The 26,380-nt window shown below is 42.8% G+C and overlaps 1 protein-coding gene across 3 annotated transcripts in view; it reads left to right on the forward strand.

The window, feature by feature from the left end:
- The window catches only part of LOC110538728 (voltage-dependent T-type calcium channel subunit alpha-1I-like), a 139,118-nt gene extending 121,259 nt beyond the window's left edge, over nucleotides 1–17,859 (forward strand). Inside the window, exons 31-35 of one of the 3 annotated variants that reach the window (XM_036938908.1) lie at nucleotides 4,330–4,485; nucleotides 6,953–7,087; nucleotides 9,350–9,536; nucleotides 13,498–13,754; nucleotides 14,122–17,859. In XM_036938908.1, the coding sequence (XP_036794803.1) occupies nucleotides 4,330–4,485; nucleotides 6,953–7,087; nucleotides 9,350–9,536; nucleotides 13,498–13,754; nucleotides 14,122–14,817 (1,431 nt within the window). In that variant the 3' untranslated portion in view covers nucleotides 14,818–17,859. Of the gene's footprint in view, nucleotides 1–4,329; nucleotides 4,486–4,761; nucleotides 4,913–6,949; nucleotides 7,088–9,349; nucleotides 9,537–13,497; nucleotides 13,755–14,121 lie in introns of those variants that run through there. The other 2 variants (XM_036938907.1, XM_036938909.1) reach the window with 2 other exon arrangements.
- Nucleotides 17,860–26,380: the final 8,521 nt, after the last annotated feature.

Raw genomic sequence — 26,380 nt, forward strand, 5'->3', positions numbered from 1 at the left:
TTTTTGATTTGTTAAGTTTGAAATATCCAATAAATGTCGTTCCACTTCATGATTGTGTCCCACATGTTGTTGATTCTTCACAAAAAAATACAGTTTTATATCTTTATGTTTGAAGCCTGAAATGTGGCAAAAGGTCGCAAAGTTCAAGGGGGCAGAATACTTTCGCAAGGCACTGTATATTGTTTTGGCTGTACCTGCACCAAAACTCCACTCTATTTTTCCTTCATACCTTGTTCTCCATCTTCTTTTTAAATAGGGAGCCAATTTGTTTTCAGCACTTTTATTTCCATGACTCATCAAAGAAAGCTCATTTTCTCATGTCTCTCTCTTGTCCCTCTGCAGCAGATATATGGTGAGCAATATGTTTGGAACATCGGATCGCCAAAGAATTACAGTATCGCATCACAATATAGATAGAATCATGAGAAGCGCAATACATATTGTATCAGCACCTAAGTATAGTGATGATATCTTATCTTGAGGTCCCTCCCAGCCATAGTTATATACGTATCCTGTAGATATATTTTATGAGCCAGGTTCATTTTGGTAACGATGAAGGCATAGTTAGACTGAGCAAGGACTATAACCTGTTGCTAATGGCAAACACTTTTAAACAACAGCTGCCTTCCTACATGTAAAACATTGGCTGGTGATTGGCTGTGTATGTGGGTTACTGTATATGTGGGTTAGCAGTGTTAGACAACGGCTGCAGTTTATGTAACTATAACACTGACGGTACACTTTACTAGATTTTTCCATTGCTAAAAAGAAAGAATAAATTGAGCCTGTGGATTTAGCATCCTATGACCCTGTTTCCTTAGTACTGTATGTATTTAGGGTAATGTTTCTTAGTGCTGTATGTATTTAGGGGAATGTTTCTTAGTACTGTATGTATTTATGGGAATGTTTCTTAGTGCTGTATGTATTTAGGGGAATGTTTCTTAGTACTGTATGTATTTAGGGGAATGTTTCTTAGTGCTGTATGTATTTAGGGGAATGTTTCTTAGTGCTGTATGTATTTAGGGGAATGTTTCTTAGTACTGTATGTATTTAGGGGAATGTTTCTTAGTACTGTATGTATTTAGGGGAATGTGTCTTAGTGCTGTATGTATTTAGGGGAATGTTTCTTAGTACTGTATGTATTTAGGGGAATGTTTCTTAGTGCTGTATGTATTTAGGGGAATGTTTCTTAGTACTGTATGTATTTAGGGGAATGTGTCTTAGTGCTGTATGTATTTAGGGGAATGTTTCTTAGCACTGTATGTATTTAGGGGAATGTTTCTTAGTGCTGTATGTATTTAGGGGAATGTTTCTTAGTACTGTATGTATTTAGGGGAATGTGTCTTAGTGCTGTATGTATTTAGGGGAATGTTTCTTAGTGCTGTATGTATTTAGGGGAATGTTTCTTAGTACTGTATGTATTTAGGGGAATGTGTCTTAGTGCTGTATGCATTTAGGGGAATGTTTCTTAGCACTGCATGTATTTAGGGGAATGTTTCTTAGTGCTGTATGTATTTAGGGGAATGTTTCTTAGTGCTGTATGTATTTAGGGGAATGTGTCTTAGTGCTGTATGTATTTAGGGGAATGTTTCTTAGCACTGTATGTATTTAGGGGAATGTTTCTTAGTACTGTATGTATTTAGGGGAATGTTTCTTAGTGCTGTATGTAATTAGGGGAATGTTTCTTAGTACTGTATGTATTTAGGGGAATGTTTCTTAGCACTGTATGTATTTAGGGGAATGTTTCTTAGTACTGTATGTATTTAGGGGAATGTTTCTTAGTGCTGTATGTAATTAGGGGAATGTTTCTTAGCACTGTATGTATTTAGGGGAATGTTTCTTAGTACTGTATGTATTTAGGGGAATGTTTCTTAGTGCTGTATGTATTTAGGGGAATGTTTCTTAGTACTGTATGTATTTAGGGGAATTTGTCTTAGTGCTGTATGTATTTAGGGGAATGTTTCTTAGTGCTGTATGTATTTAGGGGAATGTGTCTTAGTACTGTATGTATTTGGGGAATGTTTCTTAGTACTGTATGTATTTAGGGGAATGTTTCTTAGTGCTGTATGTATTTAGGGGAATGTTTCTTAGTACTGTATGTATTTAGGGGAATGTTTCTTAGTACTGTATGTATTTAGGGGAATGTGTCTTAGTGCTGTATGTATTTAGGGGAATGTTTCTTAGTGCTGTATGTATTTAGGGGAATGTTTCTTAGTGCTGTATGTATTTAGGGGAATGTTTCTTAGTACTGTATGTATTTAGGGGAATGTTTCTTAGTGCTGTATGTATTTAGGGGAATGTTTCTTAGTACTGTACGTATTTAGGGGAATGTGTCTTAGTACTGTATGTATTTGGGGAATGTTTCTTAGTACTGTATGTATTTAGGGGAATGTTTCTTAGTACTGTATGTATTTTGGGGAATGTTTCTGCAGAGAAGAGCACATTTATGGGCCATGTAAGCACAGGTGGATAGTCACTAGATGGGCATGCAAGAATGGACAAGAGCAGTTTGTTAGTGTTTGGAACTTCTGTCCTTTGTGACAAGGCCAAATAGTGACGACTCTATCTCTGCCTGTGTGGTTATCTGGTATTAGTGAATGTCTTTCAACGGCATTTCAGCCAATCAGATTTCAGATTTCTCTGAACGTGTTTTAGAATGGTTTATTGTTATGAAACTGTTAGTGTTTTGGCTCTAGGGGAAACAATGAAAGCACCGCTATCAAGGTGCCATTATCAACACAAGGAATTATAGATGTTCTTAGTGAAAATAACACTTGTAGAAATTACAGCAGTTGAGGTAATATGTGGCCAATTCAGTTGCTTTTCTTTTTACTATTTTTCCAGTCAATCTAATTGCACAGAATAAGTATTACAGAACAACTATTTTGCTGATGAGATTCAAGATAGAAAATGATATAATAAAGTTTAGATAGATTACTACTTCATTGTATTAATGTAATAACAGTCTGCCATCTCATTTAGCTATTGAACATCTAATAGAGACATGTATCAAATCTATCACAGATTTCACTAGGTGTAGGTGTTACTAGGTGTATATATCACTAGGTGTAGATGTCACTAGGTGTAGATGTTACTAGGTGTAGATGTTACTAGGTGTAGATGTCACTAGGTGTAGATATCACTAGGTGTAGATGTCACTAGGTGGAGATATCACTGGTGTAGATGTCACCCGGTGTAGATGTAGCTATGTGTAGATGTCGCTATGTGTAGATGTTACTAGGTGTAGAGATCACTAGGTGTAGATGTTACTAGGTGTAGGTGTAACTAGGTGTAGATGTTACTAGGTGTAGGTGTAACTAGGTGTAGATGTCACTAGGTGTATTTGTTACTAGGTGTAGGTGTTACTAGGTGTAGGTGTAACTAGGTGTAGATGTCACTAGGTGTATTTGTTACTAGGTGTAGGTGTTACTAGGTGTAGATGTCACTAGGTGTAGGTGTTACTAGGTGTAGATGTCACTAGGTGTAGGTGTTACTAGGTGTAGATGTTACTAGGTGTAGGTGTAACTAGGTGTAGATGTTACTAGGTGTAGGTGTAACTAGGTGTAGATGTTACTAGGTGTAGGTGTAACTAGGTGTAGATGTTACTAGGTGTAGGTGTAACTAGGTGTAGATGTCACTAGGTGTATTTGTTACTAGGTGTAGGTGTTACTAGGTGTAGATGTCACTAGGTGTAGGTGTTACTAGGTGTAGATGTCACTAGGTGTAGGTGTTACTAGGTGTAGATGTTACTAGGTGTAGGTGTAACTAGGTGTAGATGTTACTAGGTATGGTGTAACTAGATGTAGATGTCACTAGGTGTAGATGTTACTAGGTGTAGATGTTGCTAGGTTTAGATGTTGCTAGGTGTAGGTGTAACTAGGTGTAGATGTTACTAGGTGTTGATGTCACTAGGTGTTGATGTCACTAGGTGTAGATGTCACTAGGTGTAGATGTCGATATGTGTAGATGTCGCTAGGTGTCGATGTCGCTAGGTGTCGATGTCGCTAGGTGTAGGTGTCACTAGGTGTTCAGCCCTATGTTGTGATTCCTCTATGGATTGACCCTTTGTAGCTGTAAGTTAACCCTATAATATATCTACATTGATGTTACCATGTAATAACTGTGTTCCAGGATATGATATAATGAACTATGTAATAACTATGTGTTCCAGGATATGATATAATGAACCATGTAATAACTGTGTTCCAGGATATGATATAATGAACCATGTAATAACTATGTGTTCCAGGATATGATATAATGAACAATGTAATAACTATGTGTTCCAGGATATGATATTATTAACCAAGTAATAACTGTGTGTTCCAGGAGAGTCAGTGGCTGGACAGTGTGTCTCTGCTGATTAAGGACTCATTTGAAGGAGAGATGCTGATGATTGACAACCTCTCTGGATCTGTCTTCCATCACTACTCATCTACCTCTTCTCCTGTCTGGAAGGACTGTAAGAGCCACCCACAACTAGAGGTAAACACATGAACCATGCATATGTAGACGCACACACACACACACACACACACACACACACACACACACACACACACACACACACACACACACACACACACACACACATACACATACACATACACATACACACACACACACACACACACACACACACACTATCCCTGTTGCTAGTTGTGTCCATCACAATGATAAAGTGTAACGGACCACTCTGGAAAGTAATAACTGGGATTTGAACCTCTTCACCTGTCACTCTTCCTCTCTGCCTGACTGCAGATGCTGTCAAGCTATCAATCTGTCATCTCCTCCTCTTTTACATGCTCCACCCATCTCTGATTTATCATGTCATTAAACTATCTCCCTCTTTTTCTCTCTCTATCCTGACGTCTGTGTTTGTCCTCCAGCTATCGTGTGTGTGTGTGTGTGTGTGTGTGTGTGTGTGTGTGTGTGTGTGTGTGTGTGTGTGTGTGTGCGTGCGTGCGTGTGTGTGTGTGTGATTGTTGTGCCCCAGGGCATGGAGAGACAACAGCAACACTGATTCTTATTTAAACCTATGTTAAGGGGACAGTGGGCATGTCTTGGTGCATTAAGACATACACCATATATACAAAAGTATGTGGACATTCCTTAAATTTGTGGATTCGGTTATTTCAGCCACACCTGTTGCCGACAGGTGTATAAAATTTAGCACACAGCCATGTAATCTCCATAGACAAACATTGGCAGTAGACTTGCCTCACTGAAGAGCTCGGTGACTTTCAACGTGGAACCGTCATAGGATGCCACCTTTCTAACAAGTCAGTTTGTAAAATGTCTGCCCTGATAGAGCCCTGATAGAGCTACCCCAGTAAAGTGTAAGTGCTGTTATTGTGATGTGGAAACGTTTTGGAGCAACAACAGCTCAGCCGCGAAGTGGTAGGCTACACAAGCTCACAGAACGGGACCACCGAGTGCCGAAGTGTGTAACGCGTAAAAATCATCTGTCCTTGGTTGCAACACTCACTACCGAGTTCCAAACTGCCTCTGGAAGCAACGTCAGTACAAGAACTGTTCGTCAGAAACTTCATGAAATGGGTTTCCATGGCCGAGCAACTGCACACGAGCCTAAGATTACCATGCACAATGTCAAGCGTTGGCTGGAGTGGTGTAAAGCTCGCCGACACTGGTGCAGTGGAAAAACGTTCTTTGGAGTGATGAGTCACGCTTCACCATTTAGCAGTCTGACGGACGAATCTGGGTTTGGCGGATACCAGGAAAACACTATCTGCCCCAATGCATAGTGCCAACTGTAAAGTTTGGTGGAGGAGGAATTAGGGTCTGGGGCTGTTTTTCATGGTTCGGGCTAGGCCCCTTAGTTCCAATGAAGGGAAATCTTAACACTACGGCATACAATGACATTCTAGACAATTCTGTGAAGTCCCTTTCCTGTTTCAGCATGACAATGCCGCCATGCACAAAGCGAAGTCCGTACAGAAATTGTTTGCAGAGGTTAGTGTGGAAGAACTTGACTGGCCTGCACAGAGCCCTGACCTCAACCCATCGAACACCTTTGGGATGAATAGGAACGCCTAATCGCCTAAGGCCTAATCGCCCAGCATCATTACCCGACCTCACTAATGTTTTTGTGGCTGAATGGAAACAAGTCCCTGCAGCAATGTTCCGACACCTAGTGGAAAACCTTCCTAGAAGTGGAGGCCGTTATAGCAGCAAAGGGTGGACCAACTATATTAATGCCCATGATTTTGGAATGTTCGACTAGCACGTGTCCACATTCTTTTGGTCATGTAGTGTTTACAGGGTCTGTTTGGAAACAACCTAACAAGGGACTTGTGATAGTTAGGGCCCTAAGCTTCTCCTGACAACATCAGGGGCCTTTATCTCTGTTTCTCTGAACACATTCCATTCTCCCAGTCTATTTTCACCACCTTCTATCTCTCTCTGTCTTGCTCCCTTTTTCTAATTATCCCCCCCTTCCCTACCTCTCTCTCCCCTCCTCCCTCCTTCTCCCCTCCTCCCTCCCGCTCTCCTCTTGCCTCCGGCATACTGCAGTGGTAATTTACTGCTGTATATGAGCCGTGAATCTCTCTTTATGAATCTCTTTGTCTCACTCACCCACAGGCACATGTTCATATAACGGCCCCCTCCCTCACCCCATTGGATTTCAATTGTCTCTGGTTTGTGTCCATTCTCTCTCTTAGTTTTAGATAACTTTCTCTCTCTCCTTCACTTTCCCTTTCCCCCTTTTTTTCTCCATCACTCCTTCCACCTCCGTCTCTCTTCCCCTCTCTCTCCCCCTTTCAATCTCTCTCTCCCCCTCTCTCTCCCTCTCTCTCACTCTCTCTCCCACCCTTCTCTCTCTCTTTCCCCCCTTCTCTCTCTCTCCCTCTCTCTCGCTCCTTCTCCCCCCTCTCTCCTTCTCTCCTCCTCTCTCTCCCTCCCCCTCTCTCTCCCTCCCCCTCTACAGCAGATCCGGCTGGCAGAGATAGAGCAGGCATCTCTGAGGTCAGACCAAATGTCAGACAAGTCGTCGTCTCCGGCCCTACCTGATGACCTCAGCCTGGACGACCAGAGTGTCCACCAGCTGCTGGTGCGGGAGGGAAAGGTAGAGATGGAGGGGTTATAAATGGGAAGGGTGTTTTGGAGGACAATGGAGGGGGTTGAAACGTGGGACTGGGTAGCAGACCTGGGTTCAAATAGCTTTGAGCATGCTTTAACCATCCTGCAGTACCAATAAGACAAGGTCTGCACTTTAGAAAATAAGATGTTAAATACTAGTTGAACCCAGGTCTGAGGATGAGGTGATAGAGGGGGTGGACAGTGGGTTCCCTTGGTCTCCAGTACAGAAAGAATACTTGCATTCCAATAAAGGAAGCATGGCACAAAGTTCCAGGGGCATAAGAATAAATCCTGAATCCTGCTGAAGCTCTAATCTCCTGTACAGAGACCTTCAGGAATTGAAATCCATTCAGTCCACTGCCTCCCCTCTGGACTGTGAGGGCTATCTTCCTCTTTCTCCTCTACTACATCGTTCCTCCCTTTCCTTTACCCCCCTCCGGCAATTACACCTCTGTCTGCCCCATCCCTCGCTATCTTCCTATCATCCCTCCCTGTGCGTTATCCTTCCCTCTAGTTGTTTGATGCTAGTAGGAGTGTGTGGGGGATTGTGTGTTTATACACATTTTACTATACTTATGTGTCATGGTTCCTCCTGGCACCAGAGGGCGGTCTAGAGACTTTTATTGGACTGTGTCTTATTATTTCATGAATGTTTCCCCTGTAAGAGAGGTGTGTTTTCTGTTGAATTCAGTTTCCTGTATGTTTACCCTGTGTGAGTTTCGAGTGCTGGTGTTTGTTGTTTTTGGTTTAAAAAAATTCTGTATCGTTACATTCTCCATTATTCAAGTTAAGTATTTCAGTTTTTCCCAAGACGCTGATTCCTGGTCTGGTTCATTCTCTGCTCATTGGTTCAATTTGCCTCACAAGAATAGTAAGACTTAGCTGTTTGTGTGTGTGTGCGAGCAAGCACGAGAGACAGAAGTAGGCCTTAACCCACTAATGATCCAAATCAGAAAAGAGCTGTTAAATTCTACAACCAACTAAAAGGAAGCGATTCCCAAACCTTCCATAACAAAGGCATCACCGAGATGAACCCGGAGAAGAGTCCCCTTAGTAAACTGGTCCTGGGGCTCTGTTCACAAACAGAGCCCCAGGACAGCAACATAACTAGACCCAACCAAATCAGAAAAAAAAGATAATTACTTGACACATTGGAAAGAACTAACAACAAAAAAACAGAGCAAACTAGAATGCTATTTGGCCCTAAACAAAGAATACACAGTGGCAGAATACCTGACCGCTGTGACTGACCCAAACTTAAGGAAAGCTTTAACAATGTACAGACTCAGTGAGCATAGCCTTGCTATTGAGAAAGGCTGTGAAAGGCAGACCTGGCTCTCAAGAGAAGACAGGCTATGTTGCACACTGCCCACAAAATGAGGTGGAAACTGAGCTGTACTTCCTAACCTCACGCCAAATGTATGACCATATTAGAGACACATATTTCCCTCAGATTACACAGATCCACAAAGAATTTTTAAAACAAATCCAATTTTGATAAACTCCTATATCTATTGGGTGAAATACCACAGTGTGCCATCACAGCAGCAAGATACGTGACCTGTTGCCACAAGAAAAAGGCAACCAGTGCAGAACAAAGACCATTGTAAATACAACCCATATTTATGTTTATTTATTTTTCCTTTTCTACTTTAACTATTTGCACATAATGTGACATTTGTAATGTCTTTATTCTTTTGGAACTTTTGTGAGTGTAATGTGTACTGTTAATTTTTATTGTTTATTTCACTTTTGTTTATTATCTAGTTCACTTGCTTTGGCAATGTTAACATGTGTTTCTCATGCCAATAAAGTCCTTAAATTGAAATGAATTGAGAGACCGAGACCTTCCGGCTGTGTCCAGATAGCACACATGGCTACCAGGGTTGATGTGGGCCATAATCAGTCATCTAGAAGGGATTTGAATCAGAAGTGCTCATAGCTGATAGTAATATCCAGATGAAGGTCCTAGGGAATCACTTTTAGCGTGTATTTTATGACACTTTTATCTGAACCAGGAAGTCCATTGCAGATAAAGAATCTCTCTAGATAAAAGAGACTCCTTCTTTTCCTCAGAGACTAAGTGTGTATGCTAGCAGGCTAGGAGCTTGGACGCTAGCCGGCACTCCCTTCAGTAATAATGAAGTGCAGTACTGCACCCTATTATGCCCCACTCCACATTTAATTATAATAACAGACAACATAAACAGGTACAGTGTGTGTCAACATGTGTGTTTTCTCCCCCCAGGAGGAGAGGGGCAGTGACTCCCAGGGTTCAGAGGAGGCTGGCGGAAGAGGGGACTCCTTGACCCAGGCCCAGACAGGGGGGTCGAGGCACTGCAGGGCCCACAGTTCAGTAGCCGAGGAGGGGGCTCCACTCCTGGTGGAGGTGGGGGTCCATCAGAGACACAAGACCCCATCCCACCACAGCCCTGGTGAGTCCAGTCATACCCTCTGCTCCAGCCTTTCCAGCCTAATGTGTATTGCTGTATATGTGTGTGTATATCAGAGGGGTTGGGAAACAAAGCAACATTTCTATATATATTATATATATATATATATATTTATATATATATATTATATATATATATATATATATATATATATATATATGGACTAATTCAATGGCTTGCAAAAGTATTCACCCACCCTTGGAATTATTCCTATTTTGTTGCCTTACAACCTGGAATTAAAATATATTTTTGGGGGGGTTGTATCTTTTGATTTACACAACATGCAACACCTTGAAGATGCAAAATATGTTTTATTGTGAAACATATAAGAAATTAGACAAAAAAACTGAAAACTTGAGCGTGCTTAACTTTTCACCCCTCCCAAAGTCAATACTTTGCAGAGTCACCTTTTGCAGCAATTACAGCTGCAAGTCTCTTGGGATATGTCTCTATAAGCTTTACACATCTAGCCACTGGGATTTTTGCCCATTCTTCAAGGAAAAACTGCTCCAGCTTCTTCAAGTTGGATCGGTTCCGCTGTACAGCAATCTTTAAGTCATACCACAGGTTCTCAATTGGATTGAGGTCTAGGCTTTGACAAGGCCATTTAAATGTTTCCCCTTAAACCACTCGAGTGTTGCTTTATCAGTATGCTTTGGGTCATTGTCCTGCTGGAAGGTGAACCTCTGTCCCAGTCTGAAATCTCTGGAAGACTGAAACAGGTTTCCCTCAAGAATTTCCCTGTATTTAGCGCCATCCATCATTCCCTCAATTCTGACCAGTTTCCCAGTCCCTGTCGATGAAAAACATCCCCACAGCATGATACTGCCACCTCCATGGGATGGTGTTCTCGGGGTGATGAGGTGTTGGGTTTGCGCCAGACATAGCATTTTTCTTGATGGCCAAAAAGCTCAATTTTGGTCTCATCTGACCAGAGTACCTTCTTACATATGTTTGGGAAGCCTCCCACATGCCTTTTGGCGAACACCAAACATGTTTGCTTATTTCTTCTTTAAGCAATGGCTTTTTTTGGCCACTCTTCCATAAAGCCCAGCTCTGTGGAGTGTATGGCTTAAAGTGGTCCTATGGACAGGTACTCCAATCTCCGCTGTGGAGTTTGCAAATCCTTCAGGGTTATCTTTGGTCTCTTTGTTGCCTCTCTGATTAATGCGCTCTTTGCCTGGTCCGTGAGTGTTTGTGAGCGGCCCTCTCTTGGCAGGTTTGTTGTGGTGCCATATTCTTTCCATTTTTTAATAATGGGTTTAATGGTGCTCCGTGGAATGTTTAAAGTTTCTGATATTTTTTTATACCCAACCCTGATCTGTGCTTCTACAACTTTGTCCTTGATCTGTTTGGAAAGCTCCTTGGTCTTCATTGTGCCGCTTGCTTGGTGTTGCCCCTTGCTTAGTGCTGTTGCAGACTCTAGGCCTTTCAGAACAGGTGCTGAGATATGCTGAGATCATGTGACAGATTATGTGACACTTAGATTGCACACAGGTGGACTTTATTTAACTAATTAAATGACTTCTGAAGGTAATTGGTTGCACCAGATCTTATTTAGGGGTTTCATAGCAAAGGGGGGAAGACATATGCACGCACCACTTTTCTGTTTAAAATATTTAAAAAAGAATGAAACAACCTTTTTTTTCACCACTTTTGACTATTTTGTGTAAATCCAAATAAAATCAATTTAAATTACAGGCTGTAATGCAACAAAATAGGGAAAATGCCAAGGGCGATGAATACCTTTGCAAGGCACTGTAAAGTATATCTTATGTTTTCACATTATTGAGCCAAACCTGCAATAAAATCTTTAAATCGGTGTATGCAACCAATAAACGTTTATTTGATTTGAACTGAGCTGAGCTAAGCTGAGCTGTACATAGCCAGCCCATCACAGTGCAGGTTGGTCCTACACTCTTAGAAAAAAGGGATCCAAAACGGGTCTTCAGCTGTCCCAATTAGAGGTCGACCGATTAATCGGAATGGCCGATTAATTAGGGTCGATTTCAAGTTTTCACAACAATAAGCCAAGGTAAGTTGCTAGCTAGCATTAAACTTATCTTATAAAAACAATCATTCATAATCACTAGTTAACTACACCTGGTTGATGATATTACTAGATATTATCTAGCGTGTCCTGCGTTGCATATAATCTGACTGAGCATATAAGTATCTAAGTATCTGACTGAGTGGTGGTAGGCAGAAGCAGGCGCGTAAACATTCATTAAAACAGCACTTTTGTGCGTTTTGACAGCAGCTCTTCGTTGTGCGTCAAGCATTGCGCTGTTTATGACTTCAAGCTTATCAACTTCCGAGATGAGGCCCGTGTAACCGAAGTGAAATGGCTAGCTAGTTAGCGCGCGCTAATTGTCGTTGTGTTGCTGGTTCGAGCCCAGGGAGGAGCGAGGAGAGGGACGGAAGCTATACTGTTACACTGGCAATACTAAAGTGCCTATAAGAGCATCCAATAGTCAAAGGTTAATGAAATACAAATGGTATAGAGGGAAATAGTCCTATGATTCCTATAATAACTACAACCTAAAACTTCTTACCTGGGAATATTGAAGACTCATGTTAAAAGGAACCACCAGCTTTCATATGTTCTCATGTTCTGAGCAAGGAACTGAAACGTTAGCTTTCTTACATGGCACATATTGCACTTTTACTTTCTTCTCAAACACTTTGTTTTTGCATGATTTAAACCAAATTGAACATGTTTCATTATTTACTTGAGGCTAAATTGATTTTATTGATGTATTATATTAAGTTAAAATAAGTGTTCATTCAGTATTGTTGTAATTGTCATTATTACAAATACATTTTAAAAAATCGGCCGATTAATCGCTATCGTTTTTTTGGTCTTCCAATAATCGGTATCGGCATTGAAAAATCATAATCGGTCGACCTCTAGTCCCAATAGGATAACCCTCTTTGGTTCCAGGTAGAACCGTTTTTGGTTCCAGGTAGAACTCATATGGGTTCCATGTAGAACCCTGTGGGGAAAGTGTTCTACATGGAATCCAATAGGGTTCTACCTGGAACCAAATATGTACTACTTGGGAACAAAAAGGGTTCTTCAAACGGTTCTCCTTTGGGGACTTCTGAAAGAACCCTTTTGGTTCTAGATAGCAGTTTGTTTATTTTTTGAAGAGTGTATTCATGGGTTGCACCTCCGTCGCTCGGTTGCATCATGACATTGTTATGAACGTTCTCAAGCCGCTCTCTGCCATAGTGGTGCCCGAAAGTTGAATGATGCCCAGTCATTCTGAAAGGGGCCTAATGACTGTTTAATCTAAATTACACTATAGTGGCCTGGAAATACTGTGACGTTGCTACAGAAGGCAAATAATTAGTAGGAAACATCTTTGCCATCATTATCATGTCGTAAAGTGTACTTTAGAGAGATGGCAATGTTGCCATTAGCTAGCGACGTTAGCTAGCTAAAATCCGGTCCTGGCCCTGCAATTTTAGCTAGTTATCTAAAGTTATACTGCATCTTAAGTCAATCTGGCAACATCATAATGATGACAACAGGTTTTCCTACTAATTAGTTGCTTCCTTTTGAAATGCCATCTTGTTTCCAAACCACTATAATGCACTTTAGACTAAATCTTCATTCATCTTCATTAGCTCCAATTGACAATGTATTAAGTAAAACATTCAGTCGGAACCAGGCCCGGAATAGAATCTTCAAAACAGCATTGTAATGCAATGTGCAATCCATGAATAGAGTGAATCAGACATCACAGTACAGTACAGTGGCAATGTTGCTCTCCCTGGAATGATGTGCATTATTTGCATGGTCTTTGTCAGTCTAATCATCAATATCAGTAATGACTGTTTATCCCTACAGGCTAAATGGATTGTATTTATGTGGTGTTTCACTCGGGATCTAGATGGAATAGTATATTTGCCTTACAGCCTTTCTCTCTGTCTCCAGGTGGCACCTCCTGCAGTAGCACTAAGGCAGGAGAAGGATCAGATGAGGGAGGAAGAGTAGGGGCGGCCAGTGCCTCTGGTTCTCCTGCTCTTATCCGTCTGCCAGCGGAGTTCTTCCACCCCGTGGCAGCAGCGGCCCTGCCGGCGCCCCCCAGGGCCAGAGTAGGGCGGCCCTCACGGGGCCTCAGACTCACCTCCCCGGCCTCCTGGTCCTCCCTGCGCTCCCAAGGAGCCCACAGCCGGGTGCTCTGCACGCAGGTAAGACCTGGCCTACTGTATGTACTGTATGTACTGTATGTAACAGATACCAACACACTGCATAATGTCATTCCTGTAGGGTCTAATGTTAGATCGAGAAATGTATACAAACCTCAGGCTTCCCTCTGATTGGCAAATGTATGTGTCCACCCCCTTGTTATCTTTAATGAGTGTCCGCCACAGTGTCCGCCACACTGTGCTGTTATGACCCTTTTGTGTTGTACACTGCCACCAGAGCAACCAACAGACTGTACAGTACACATTGCACAGCCTACAGTGTAGTCAGTCAAACATTGACTCTAATGTTGTTATTTATTACAATATCTCACTCCACATCTCCACCCTGCCCCTCTCGCTCTGCCCTCAGTACCCGTCCCATAGTGACTCGTCTCTGGCCAAGGGGAGCTCCGATGGCAGCCTCCAGACCACCCTAGAGGAAGGACTCAGCTTCAGTGTTTCGCACCCTCAAGACCTGGTGACCCCCCTCCCTCCTCTACCCCTGCTCTGCCCCCCGCTCCCTGAGGACCCCACCAGCTGCCCAGCAGGCCAGACTCTGAGACCGCGGCCCAGCCCCTCGTCAGGCCCTGCCCTCACCCTCCAGGCCACTCGGGGCCACCAGCGGAGCCAGAGCAGCGGCAGGGGTAGCATCAGCCCCGGCTACACCCGGGAAGACTCCATGGACCTCGTTCCATGTGACCTGGAGGACCTGGGCATCGGGATCAGTTTGTCTATCGGGGGGTGTGGCCCCAGCCAGGCGGGCAACAGCGAACACTTGTCGGAGACGCTAAGCAGTCTGTCGCTCACATCGTTGCTCTCGCCCGCCTCCCTGGCACCCCCGGGGGTGAAGAAATGCAACAGCACTGGGAGCTTGAATCAGAGGGCGAGGAGGGGGGAGGGGAAACAGATCCTAGGGTTGGAGTTGGACAGCCAGGGCTTTCTGGCCAACCCTTGGGGAGAGAGTGGGGGAGGCAGAGGAGAGGAGGGACAGTTGGGAGAGGCTCCGGACCTCAAGGGGAAAAGCTCAAGCCAAACAACAGTAGGGTCCTGTAGTAAAAACAGATGAAGCCTGAATCCCTTGTTGTCTACTACAGCTCCTATTAGGATTCATCAACCCCTTACTGTTCCTCTCCGTCCCCCTCAGGCAGAGAGAAGTTTGACGTTTTTGACAACGTGTGATGTAATCCCGTGAATTCCTATAACCAAACCCCTCCCTCTCGCTCTATAAATATTTGTTTATGACCCCCCCTGTCCCATTTTGTGCTACCCTGTGGCAGTGGTTCAGGTGTGGAGGGTCAGAGATCAAACGGTGGAAGGTTAAAGGGAATTACAGGTGTGACACCTGTGGTGGGGGTGTGGGGGGCTGGGATGGACCCCCCATCATACCCCTGTGGAGGAGAAGGACCCCCAGAGGTGGAGACAGACCAGGAGGGCTGCATCATCATATCAGGGAGATATACATAGAAGATGTAGCCAGAGACAAGCTGAGACAGAGATCTAACGAGAACATTTTGTCTGAACGTCGTTCCTGTTTTCCTGTTTGTTTTCATTTTTTCTTCGGCTTCACAGAAGTTTAAAATGCAAAAATAGAATATCTAACAAAACTGAGCTGATCAAGCCAACAGATTTGATTTATTTTTCAGTGTGGCTGTAAATCACAGTGTAGGAGGAGGCTGTATGTACGTTGCAGTGTAGAATGAGCCTGAATGTACGTCACGGTGTAGGAGGGCTGAAGCCAGATCTGTTGTGGTAGACAGAGGCTACAGGTCCTTGTGTGTGGAGTGGAAGAGGGGTGAGGAGGTCTAGGTTGAACAGAGGTAGTGTAGAGGTCACCTGAGAAGGAGTTGTTATAGTGGAAGAGCTGAGACTTAGGTAGCAAAAGCATGCGTTAACTTATCATCACCATCACCTAACCCCTTCCCTCCATCGGTACTTTTCACGAAGGTGTGTGTGTGTGTGTGTGTGTGTGTGTGTGTGTGTGTGTGTGTGTGTGTGTGTGTGTGTGTGTGTGTGTGTGTGTGATAGTACAACAGGAAAAAGAGAGACAGAGAGATAGAGACCATACTAAGATCCCACTCCTGCATGCAACAGTTTGTGAAATAGGCTCTTTTATCCCAACGTCACTCACTCAGAGAGAAGGACAGGGAGTGAATGAGAGAGACAGGACAGCCTGCTATATCCACTCACAGTAGCAAAGCATCTCTGTCAAAGACACTGACCCTCTTGAGACAAACAACCTGAGGAGACGAGACGAGCACCATTCACTCTGGGAGATGAAAACTTCACACCTGCATACAGTTGCTTCACAATGGAAGGTGTGTGAAATTCAAACCTGTCACTTCTTTCTCTTTGTCACTTTGCCAAAGTAAGAAAGGAAGAATATATCAGAGATATGAATTCCAGACCAATAGAACCTCCTAGAAGATGGAGGCAGTTTGCCTGCATGATGGAATTATTGCATTTTACCCAAGAGTTTTAATATATATACCGAAGTGTATCAAGATGTCAATGTTGAGATGATAATTATAAAGTGGTTTCTATTCCAATATTTTTTTAGAATACAGAATAGGAGCGTGACAGTGTTGTCATGACTTTGTCCTTAACCTATACCTTACCTGTACGATTTCTCGTATAACTTATTGTCGAAAACCATTTGTCTGCAAGTGGCTTTCAGTTTTATAATGTGGGGTTAAAAATATATAATTTTTATTATTAAAAGTGTGTGGAGAGAACAACCAAGCAAAAAAATGTAAATAAGCTCTGTGCGCTGAAGAAAAAGTTCCCTTGGGGACACGTAACTTTGGGAATTTCGGTTCCTCCTGGAATTTTGGATTTTGGAATCCCAAATGAAGACCAAAGGAGGGAAGGGCCATAATTTCGCAGCACAGGAGAACATTTCCTAATCACAGACATTCCCGGGACGAACAGGGAACGTTGTCGCTTAGCTTAGCCTCCTATGCTAACACCAAGATGAAAAAACATTGCTGATCTTTTTGAAAGCTTTAATTTGAGTGTCATACCAATACATGATGACACATCTAATTATTGACACATCAATGTTCCTTAGCATGGTTATGGGATTGCAATAGGATGCTTCTCCTTGTTTAAAAGATACGCAATTCACTCACCCCCTCTATCTCTCTCTCTAACACACATCTGTAGTAGCAAACCCTAGTTTTGATATCAAGCTGTCACTGTAACGATGAATAAACATTGCATCTTTTCCCAACCTTTTGGTATGCCACTCAGTACATCTGAGATGAAGTGGCCATCTTAGCCTGACCTAGAATACACTTTTGTATCCCTGGTGGGGTTTTTTGGGGGGAGGGTTCTCATTGAGGTGATGAGCAAAGTTCGGTTTGACCTGTTTAATGAACTTCATTGAAATTTAATTGAATCACTGGTGATTGTCTTTAACATGTTTGGAACATGTGGGATATCAGTGAGTGATTATTGCTATGGGTTGTCTGTTACTGTAACTTCAGGAGATGCCACTTTATTATTATAGTCCACACCTGGACCGTCTTGGTTAATGGTGGTGGGAATAGGTAGAAGCTGCCCCTAACCACTGATACAAGGTCAGATATTAGTTCATCCCCTTAATCTTTAAGGTTAGAATAAAGGGTTGGGTAATCTGATTCTAGATCTGTGGTTAGGGGCGACCTCAACCTCCAGGTGTAAAACATGAGCGTGTGGGTTGACAGGAACCATAACGTGACCTTGAAGGGCTGTTTTAGCTTCAAAGATGTTCTCATAAATGACCAGATAAATCTGTAAGTCAATGACTATGGCATCAAAGGTAAGCCTAACGGCACAGCAATAAATGTTCTTATGTGTTTGCCCTGAGTACATGATGTCATAGTAGTTCTTATCTCACCACAGTATAATTGTAGCCTGTTGTATCATGTCCTTTTTCTGAGAAAACAATAATGTCATTGTGGAGTTTTTCTGCCTTCTGAACTAACAGCCACTAACAGAATACATTTCTGACTTTCCGGAGACCAATCAGGAGAGAGCTGGGCTGCCATTGGATCAGATGAACACGAGGTAATTTAGAACTCTGGGTCGAGAGATCAAACCACTAGAGAATAAAGTGTACATATGTCAACAGAGGAATAACCAGTGAGATGGTACAGTACTTTAACACACAACATGCTGCAATGTACAGTGCCTGGTGTTGAGGTGTGTAACCTACAATATAAATCTGTACATAATTTTGAATGTATGCTATGTTATCAACAATAATGACAACACCTAAAAAACATGTAGTTTGTTGAGACTAAAAGCATACAACCAATCAAAACTTAAATTTTACATGATAGATCCACAGATACAATTGATATTGTATCATGGAATGTGAAGGGAATGAACAAGCCAATGAAGATCCACAAAATATCACACAGTGGGCCATGGACTTTTCCACATGTGCAGGGTTCAGAGAGAAACTAGTATTGACAGGAAGCATTTCCCTGAATTTTTTTAACCTTTATTTAACCAGGAAGGGCTCATTGAGATTAAAATTTATTTTTCAAGAGCGCCCTGGCCAAGATAGGCAGCACCAAGTCATTACAAAAAAAATACAGAAAGACAACATGAAAAACTACAAATAATCTAGTAAAAACCATTGAATTCACAAGAGTATAAAACAGCAAATTAAAAACATTGACAGGTCAGGGAATCAGCCTCAAAATCCTTCATCAGTGATTTAAAAACACCAATCGGGACAAGTTCTTCCAGTTTAAAAAATATTTTGTAAGGTGTTCCAAGACGATGGCGCAGAGTACATAAAAGCCCTTTTACCAAATTCAGTTCGGACATTTGGAACAGTTAGCAGGATAAAGTCCAGCGAACGAAGAGAGTACCCACCACATTTATGAACAATAAAAATGCACAAATAAAAAGGTAGTAAACCCAAAATGGCTTTGGAAATAAACTGAGCCTACGAGTGACCAGAGAAGGCCAGCCAACCCTGGTATACAAAGTGCAGTGGTGCGTAAGGGTTTTGCAGTTTTAAATAAATCTCAGTGCCATGGTAAAGAGTGTCAATTGATCTCAAACACTGAGCGGAAGCATTCATATAGAAAATATCCCCATAGTCTAGTAAAGGCATAAATGTAGCTGACACTAGCCTCCTGGCTTCAAAAGAAAAACAGGTCTTATTCCTAAAATAAAATCCCAATTTCAGCTTCAATTGTTTTGTAAGTTGTTGAATATGCAATTTAAAAGAGAGGCCGTCATCAATTAAAATTCCAAGATATTTATGAGTTTACAACCTCAATCTCCTTGCCCTGACAGGTAGTAATAGGTGAAAGGTTCAGAGGTCTATTTCTTGCATTAGAAAACACCATTAGTTTAGTTTTGTCAGTATTGAGGATAAGCTTCAATTGACACAAGGTATGTTGAACAGTATAAAAAGCAGTTTGCATGTTCTGGAAAGCTTTTGTAAGAGACGAGCCACAACAGTAAATAACAGTATCATCAGCATTAAAATGAAGTTGTGCATTTTGGACATTTTTGTCTAAATAATTTATATAAATAGTGAATAAGAGAGGAGCAAGTACAGAGCCTTGGGGCACACCATTCAAGACAGACAATTTAACAGACATAAGCCCGTCAAATTGAGTGCACTGAGTTCTATCAGACAGATAGTTAGCAAACCATGCAACTGCATGCTCCGAAAGACCTTCACTCGACAATCTCTGCCTTAGTATAGCATGATCTACTGTATCAAAAGCCAGAGAGATCAATAAAAAGTGAGACACAGTGCTGTTTTTTGTCAAGGGCTTCAGTAATATAATTTAAAACCTTCATGGCTGCTGTAATTGTGCTATTCTTCTTCCTGAAGCCCGATTGGTACATTGATAAAATAGAGTTAGTAAATAAAAACTATTTTAGCTGTTCACTTACAAGGGTTTCAAGTATTTTCACCAGGGGTGACAGCTTTGAGATTGGCCTATAATTATTTAAAAGAGTTGGATCTCCCCCTTTTAAAAGTGGTAGGACAAATGCTGATTTGCAGATCTTTGGAATTTCATTACATTCCAGGGTTAGATTGAACAGATATGTAAGTGGTTCAGCTATGAAATCAGCTGCCAGATTTAAAAAGCAGGGATCCAAAAGATCAGGACCTGCAGGCTTTCTCTGATTTAAGGATTTCAGGGCTTTGTGTATCACCTGCACTGAGAATGGCAAAAAAGCTAAAAGTTTGACCAGCTTTCACTGGTTCATCCACACAGGGCTGTACAGAGACAGAGGACACTGAATCAAACAGCCTACCAGATGATACAAAGTGCTCATTGAAACAATTCAGCATTTCAGTTTTGTCATATAGAGCAACAGAGTCCTTCAAAACACATGACGGTAATTCATTAACATTACTGTTACCAGACATATACTTAATAGCCTTCCAAAACTTTTTAGGGTCATTCAGGTTATCAGTGGTAACAGACATAAAATATTCAGACTTGGCCTTCCTGAGAAGAAAATAACACTTGTTTCGTAACTGCCTAAAAATAAGCCAATCAGCATCAGAACATGATTTCCTTGCTTTAGCCCAGGCTAGATTACGGTCGCGAATAATACAAGACAGCTCAGAAGAAAACCATGGATTATCCCGCCCTTTAACCCTGAACCTGCGAAATGGGGCATGTTTGTTTACAATTTGGGGAAAACCATCATGAAAGAATTTCCAGGCAGTTTCCACATCAGGGATATGCTCAATCTTGCTCCAGTCAAAATAAAGCAAATCATGAAAGAAAGCCTGCTCATTAAAACGCTTAACATTTCTCTTACGAATAAAACGTGGGTTTGTCTTTGGAACCTTAGTATTTCTAACAGCAACAACAGCACAATGGTCACTTAAATCATTACAAAAAACACCAACCGCAGAATATTTATGTGGAACATTTGTCAATATCAAATCAATCAGGGTAGATTTATCTGGGCATTTAAGAATTGGGCGAGTGGGTGAGTTAATCAACTGGGTAAGATTCATCGAATTACAAAACATTTTTAAATCATCAGACACCGGCTTTAACCAACACCAGTTGAGATCACCAATCAAGATCATTTCACTGTAAAGAAGTTTAGACATAAGGTGCGTCAAAGAAGAAAATGCATCACCGAGAGCAGAGGGGGGTCTATAACAGCCAATCACAGTTATAGAGAGGCCCTTTGAAACCTCAATATTCAAAGAAAGAAATTCCAACTGTTTACAAATAGTTTCAGACTTTGCCACACTTACATGGAATTTAGATTTGACATATATAGCCACACCCCCACCGTTCTTATCCCGATCAGTGCGATAAACATTGTAACCACATATACAAATATCCTTATCAAAAACAGACTTGCTGTTTTAATCTGACGTGCTCCAGTTCTGCACACAACAGCAGAAAAGTATTAGCTAGTACAGTCGCTATAATATATTAGTCTGAGATAGTGACCTCACTTTGTGACTGCTTTGATTCAGGGGAAGTAGAATACATACACACCATATCTGACCAGGTCTAGAGCAGGGCTGCCCAACCCTCTTCCTGGAGATCTACCGTCCTGTGGGTTTACAGCCCAACCCTCTTCCTGGAGATCTACCGTCCTGTGTGTTTACAGTCCAACCCTCTTCCTGGAGATCTACTGTCCGAAGGGCCTGTTTCCAGAGGTCCGGACAACAGGCCCTTCGATTTGACACACTGAACTCTATCTGAGAAGTAGTTGGTAAACCAAGCGAGGCAGTCATTTGAGAAACCAAGGCTGTTGAATCTGCCGATAAGAATGCTGTGATTGACAGAGTCGAAAGCCTTGGCCAGGTCGATGAAGACAGCTGCACAGTATTGTCTTTTATCGATGGTGGTTATGATATTGTTTAGGACCTTGAGCATGGCTGAGGTGCACCCATGACCAGTTTGGAAACCAGATTGCATACCGGAGATGGTACGGTGGGATTCGAAATGGTTGGTGATCTGTTTGCTTACTTGGATTTGGAAGACTTTAGAAAAGCAGGGTAGGATAGATATACTGTAACAGTTTGGGTCTAGAGTGTTTCCCTCTTTGAAGAGGGGGATAACCGCGTCAGCTTTCCAATCTTTAGGCATATCAGATGACACGAAAGAGAGGTTGAACAGGCTAGTAATAGGGGTTGCAACAATTGCGGCAGATAATTTTAGAAAGAGGGGGTCCAGATTGTCTAGTCCAGCAGATTTGTAGGGGTCCAGATTTTGCAGCTCTTTCAGAACATCAACTATCTGGATTTGAGTGAAGGAGAAATGGGGGAGGCTTGGGCAATTTGCTGTGGGGGGCACAGTGCTGTTGACCGGGGTAGGGGTAGCCAGGTGGAAAGCATGGCCAGCCGTAGAAAAATGCTAATTGAAATTCTCGATTATCATAGATTATCGGTAGTGACAGTGTTTCCTAGCCTCAGTGCAGTGTGTAGCTGGGAGGAGGTGCTCTTATTCTCCATGGACTTTACAGTGTCCCAGAACTTTTTGGAGTTTGTGCTACAGGATGCAAATTTCTGTTTGAAAAGGTTAGCCTTTGCTTTCCTAACTGCCTGTGTATTTGGTTCCTAACTTCCCTGAAAAGTTGCATATCGCAGGGGCTATTTGATGCTATTGCAGTACGCCACAGGATGTTTTTGTGCTGGTCAAGGGCAGTCAAGTCTGGAGTGAACCAAGGGCTGTTCTTAGTTCTACATTTTTTGAATGGAGAATGCTTATTTAAGATGGTGAGGAAAGCACTTTTAAAGAATAACCAGGCATCCTCTACTGACGGAATGAGGTCAATATCCTTCCAGGATACCCGGGCCAGGTTGATTAGAAAGGCCTGCTCGCTGAAGTGTTTTAGGGAGTGTTTGACAGTGATGTGGGGTGCTTGTTTGACCGTGGACCCATTACGGACACAGGCAATGAGGCTGTGATCGCTGAGATCCTGGTTGAAGACATCAGAGGTGTATTTAGAGGGCAGGTTGGTCAGGATGATATCTATGAGAGTGCCCTTGTTTACGGATTTAGGGTTGTACCTGGTAGGTTCCTTGATAATTTGTGTGAGATTGAGGGCATCTAGCTTAGATTGTAGGGTGGCTGGGGTGTTAAGCATATCCCAGTTTAGGTCACCTAACAGTAAAAATTCTGAAGACAAATGGGGGGCAATTAATTCACATATGGTTTCCAGGGCACAGATGGGGGCTGAGGGGGGTCTATAACAAGCGGCAACAGTGAGAGACTTATTTCTGGAAAGGTGGATTTTTAAAAGTAGAAGCTCGAACTGTTTGGGCACAGACCTGGATAACATGACAGAACTCTGCAGACTACCTCTGCAGTAGATTGCAACTCCAACCTCTTTGGCAGTTATATCTTGGCGGAAAATGTTGTAGTTTGGGATGGACATTTCTAAATTGTTGGTTGCCTTCCTGAGCCAGGATTCAGACACGGCTAGGACATCAGGGTTGGCGGAGTGTGCTAAAGCAGTGAATAAAATAAATGTATGGAGAAGGCTCCTGATGTTAACATGCATGAAACCAAGGCTTTTACGGTTACAGAAGTCAACAAATGATAGCGCCTGGGGAATAGGAGTGGAACTGGGGGCTGCAGGGCCTGGGTTAACCTCTACATCACCAGAGGAACAGGAGGAGTAGGATAAAGGTACGGCTAAAGGCTATGAGAACTGGTTGTCCCGTGCGTTGGGGACAGAGAATAAAAGGAGCAGATTTCTGGGCGTGGTAGAATAGATTCAGGGCATAATGTACAGACAATGGTATGGTAGGATGTGAGTACAGTGGATGTAAACCTAGGCGTTGAGTGACGATGAGAGAGGTTTCGTCTCCGGAGGCACAAGTTAAGCCAGATGAGGTCTCCGCTTTTGTGTGGGGTGGGACAAAAGAGCTATCTACGACATGTTGAATGGGACTGAGGGCTCTACAGTGAAATAAAACAATAAGAACTAGCCAAGACAGCAGTAGACAAGGCATATTTACATTGGAGAGAGGCATAAACCAATCATAGGTGTTGATCAGGAGAGCTAAGACAACAACAGGTAAATGGTGATGAATGGGCAGAGCGGGTCAGTTAGGTACAAACGGGACCTGAGTTTGGTACCGTGTTATTGAAACAGTCCAGGGGGCATCAGCTGTGTAGCCGAGTGATCATAGGGTCAAAAGAGCAGCAATAGGTGAGTCAGGGTCCCGTTCGGTAGTCACTACTACAATAGGCGAGCAGGGGACACAGCGTTCAGAAAAGTTAGCAGGCCTGGGCTAGTAGATGGTTCTTCGGCGACATCGTAACAGAATAGCCTGTTGAGACCACATCGGGCGATCACGTCGGCAGTCCAGTTGTGATGGATCGGCGGGTCTCCGTGTTGACAATAAAGGGTCCAGGCCAATTGGCAAAGGAGGTATTGTAGCCCTAGAATTAGCTGGTATATGGGCCTAGCTTGAGGCTAGCTCAAGGCTAGCTGGTGCTCGCTTCGGAACAGAGGCGTTAGCTAATGACCCGGTGTAATGATCTAGAGTGGCAGGAATCCGGTGATGTGGTAGAGAGAAGCAGTCTAATATGCTCTGGGTTAATATCGGGCTGTGCAGACTGGCAGGTGTTGTCCGAGCTAAGGCTGGCTGGTGACCGAGAAAAAGGTGAAGACCGCTAGCCATGGCTAACAAAGACTAGTAGCTAGTTAGCTGGCTAGCTCCTGATGGAAGTTCCAGTTATAAGGAATAAAAATAGCAGATCCGTACCACATTGGGTGAGGCGGGTTGCAGGAAAATATATTTAGTTCATAGTGAGATTAAGTTATATACGAAAAATACTGGCTATTTACACGGGATAAGACACGGTATACACAAACGTCCTACTGCTACGCCATCTTGGATCAAGGGGAGAATGAGTGATAGAGAGTGAAAGACAACAGGATGTTAGCATTGCCTGACTGCAGGGCCGGCTCCAGGTATAAGCGCCATAAGCGGTCGCTTAGGGCCCACAGCCGCTAGGGGTAATCATGGCCGAATTACCGACCGGGCATAAAGGGCACGTGTCCAGGGGCCCTGACATCCAGGGGGGCCCCATTGCTTTTGTTACCCACTCTCACTCAGATATAATTTTAAAATGGCATTATAAGTAATGGCAAAAATGAATTTCAGGAAATTAGCTTTTTTTCTACGCTCCATGGCAAAATGAGTAGAATTGCATGAAATATGTCATAAAATTGCTAAATGTTCTCTCTATCCCATGGCAAAATGTGTAGACTTACAAAAAAGTGCTTTAAAACTGCACCATTGTCCCTTTTAGGGCCTGACTGAGCTTGTGTTGCAAGAGCACATGAAACTCTGAGGTGTTGTTAACCCCCCACCAGCCCCCCAACCCCTCAAACCTCCCTATCCTTTCCTCAGGCCTCTGTTCTTCAAATGTCACAGCAGGGTGTGTGTGTGTGTGTGTGTGTGTGTGTGTGTGTGTGTGTGTGTGTGTGTGTGTGTGTGTGTGTGTGTGTGTGTTTTCCATCTGCACATGGCCTGTTGCCATTGTTTAAATCTCCCCTAGAGACTGAGAGTTCGAGGCTTGTTGTAGTTCTGTCTCATTGCTCTGCTACTCTCAATGCCAGACCAAAGTTCACAGGTCAAGGGCATTGACCTCAAGGTAGCCTTCCATGCCATATCCAGAATCCTAGACACAGAGGCTGTTGAAAGAGACTAATCCCAGGTAAAACAAGACCAAGGTCAGTGAAGAGCTCTGCAAAGCTCAGGGCATTAGACAGACAACTTCAATCTCCATAAACTCAAGTGTTTGATAGATTTTTCTCTGCGAACGGCAAGGTTGGACGCACTTCTACAACGGTCTGTCGGAGCCTATCATTGGTTTTATAAAATGCACTATGTCTTCAAGATTTTAATCATACAGGCCAAAGTATCTCCGCTTCAGAAAACCTATAATGAGTACAGGAAAGGGAAAAGGGAAAAAAAGGACCTGAGTCTTTTAATTCTCATTCATCCCCCCCCCACCCCCCCCCCACCCCCTCCTTAAATTGAAATCAAAGCTCTCCTCTCTGACTTTAAATCAAAGTGATTTTCTCCCGGCTTCGACGTTGGACTTGATGAAAGTGGATGAAGGCAGACTTATTTTCAGAGCAGGGAACATTTTCTCTTTCCTCCATCTCTGGTGGAGACAGGTTAGGTAGAATGAGGAATTAAGGTGTTTTGTCTTTCCTCCATCTCTGGTGGAGACAGGTTAGGTAGAATGAGGAATTAAGGTGTTTTGTCTTTCCTCCATCTCTGGTGGAGACAGGTTAGGTAGAATGAGGAATTAAGGTGTTTTGTCTTTCCTCCATCTCTGGTGGAGACAGGTTAGGTAGAATGAGGAATTAAGGTGTTTTGTCTTTCCTCCATCTCTGGTGGAGACAGGTTAGGTAGAATGAGGAATTAAGGTGTTTTGTCTTTCCTCCATCTCTGGTGGAGACAGGTTAGGTAGAATGAGGAATTAAGGTGTTTTGTCTTTCCTCCATCTCTGGTGGAGACAGGTTAGGTAGAATGAGGAATTAAGGTGTTTTGTCTTTCCTCCATCTCTGGTGGAGACAGGTTAGGTAGAATGAGGAATTAAGGTGTTTTGTCTTTCCTCCATCTCTGGTGGAGACAGGTTAGGTAGAATGAGGAATTA

The sequence above is a fragment of the Oncorhynchus mykiss genome, chromosome 12 (genome assembly GCF_013265735.2).
Source record: "Oncorhynchus mykiss isolate Arlee chromosome 12, USDA_OmykA_1.1, whole genome shotgun sequence".
Lineage (NCBI taxonomy): Eukaryota > Metazoa > Chordata > Actinopteri > Salmoniformes > Salmonidae > Oncorhynchus > Oncorhynchus mykiss.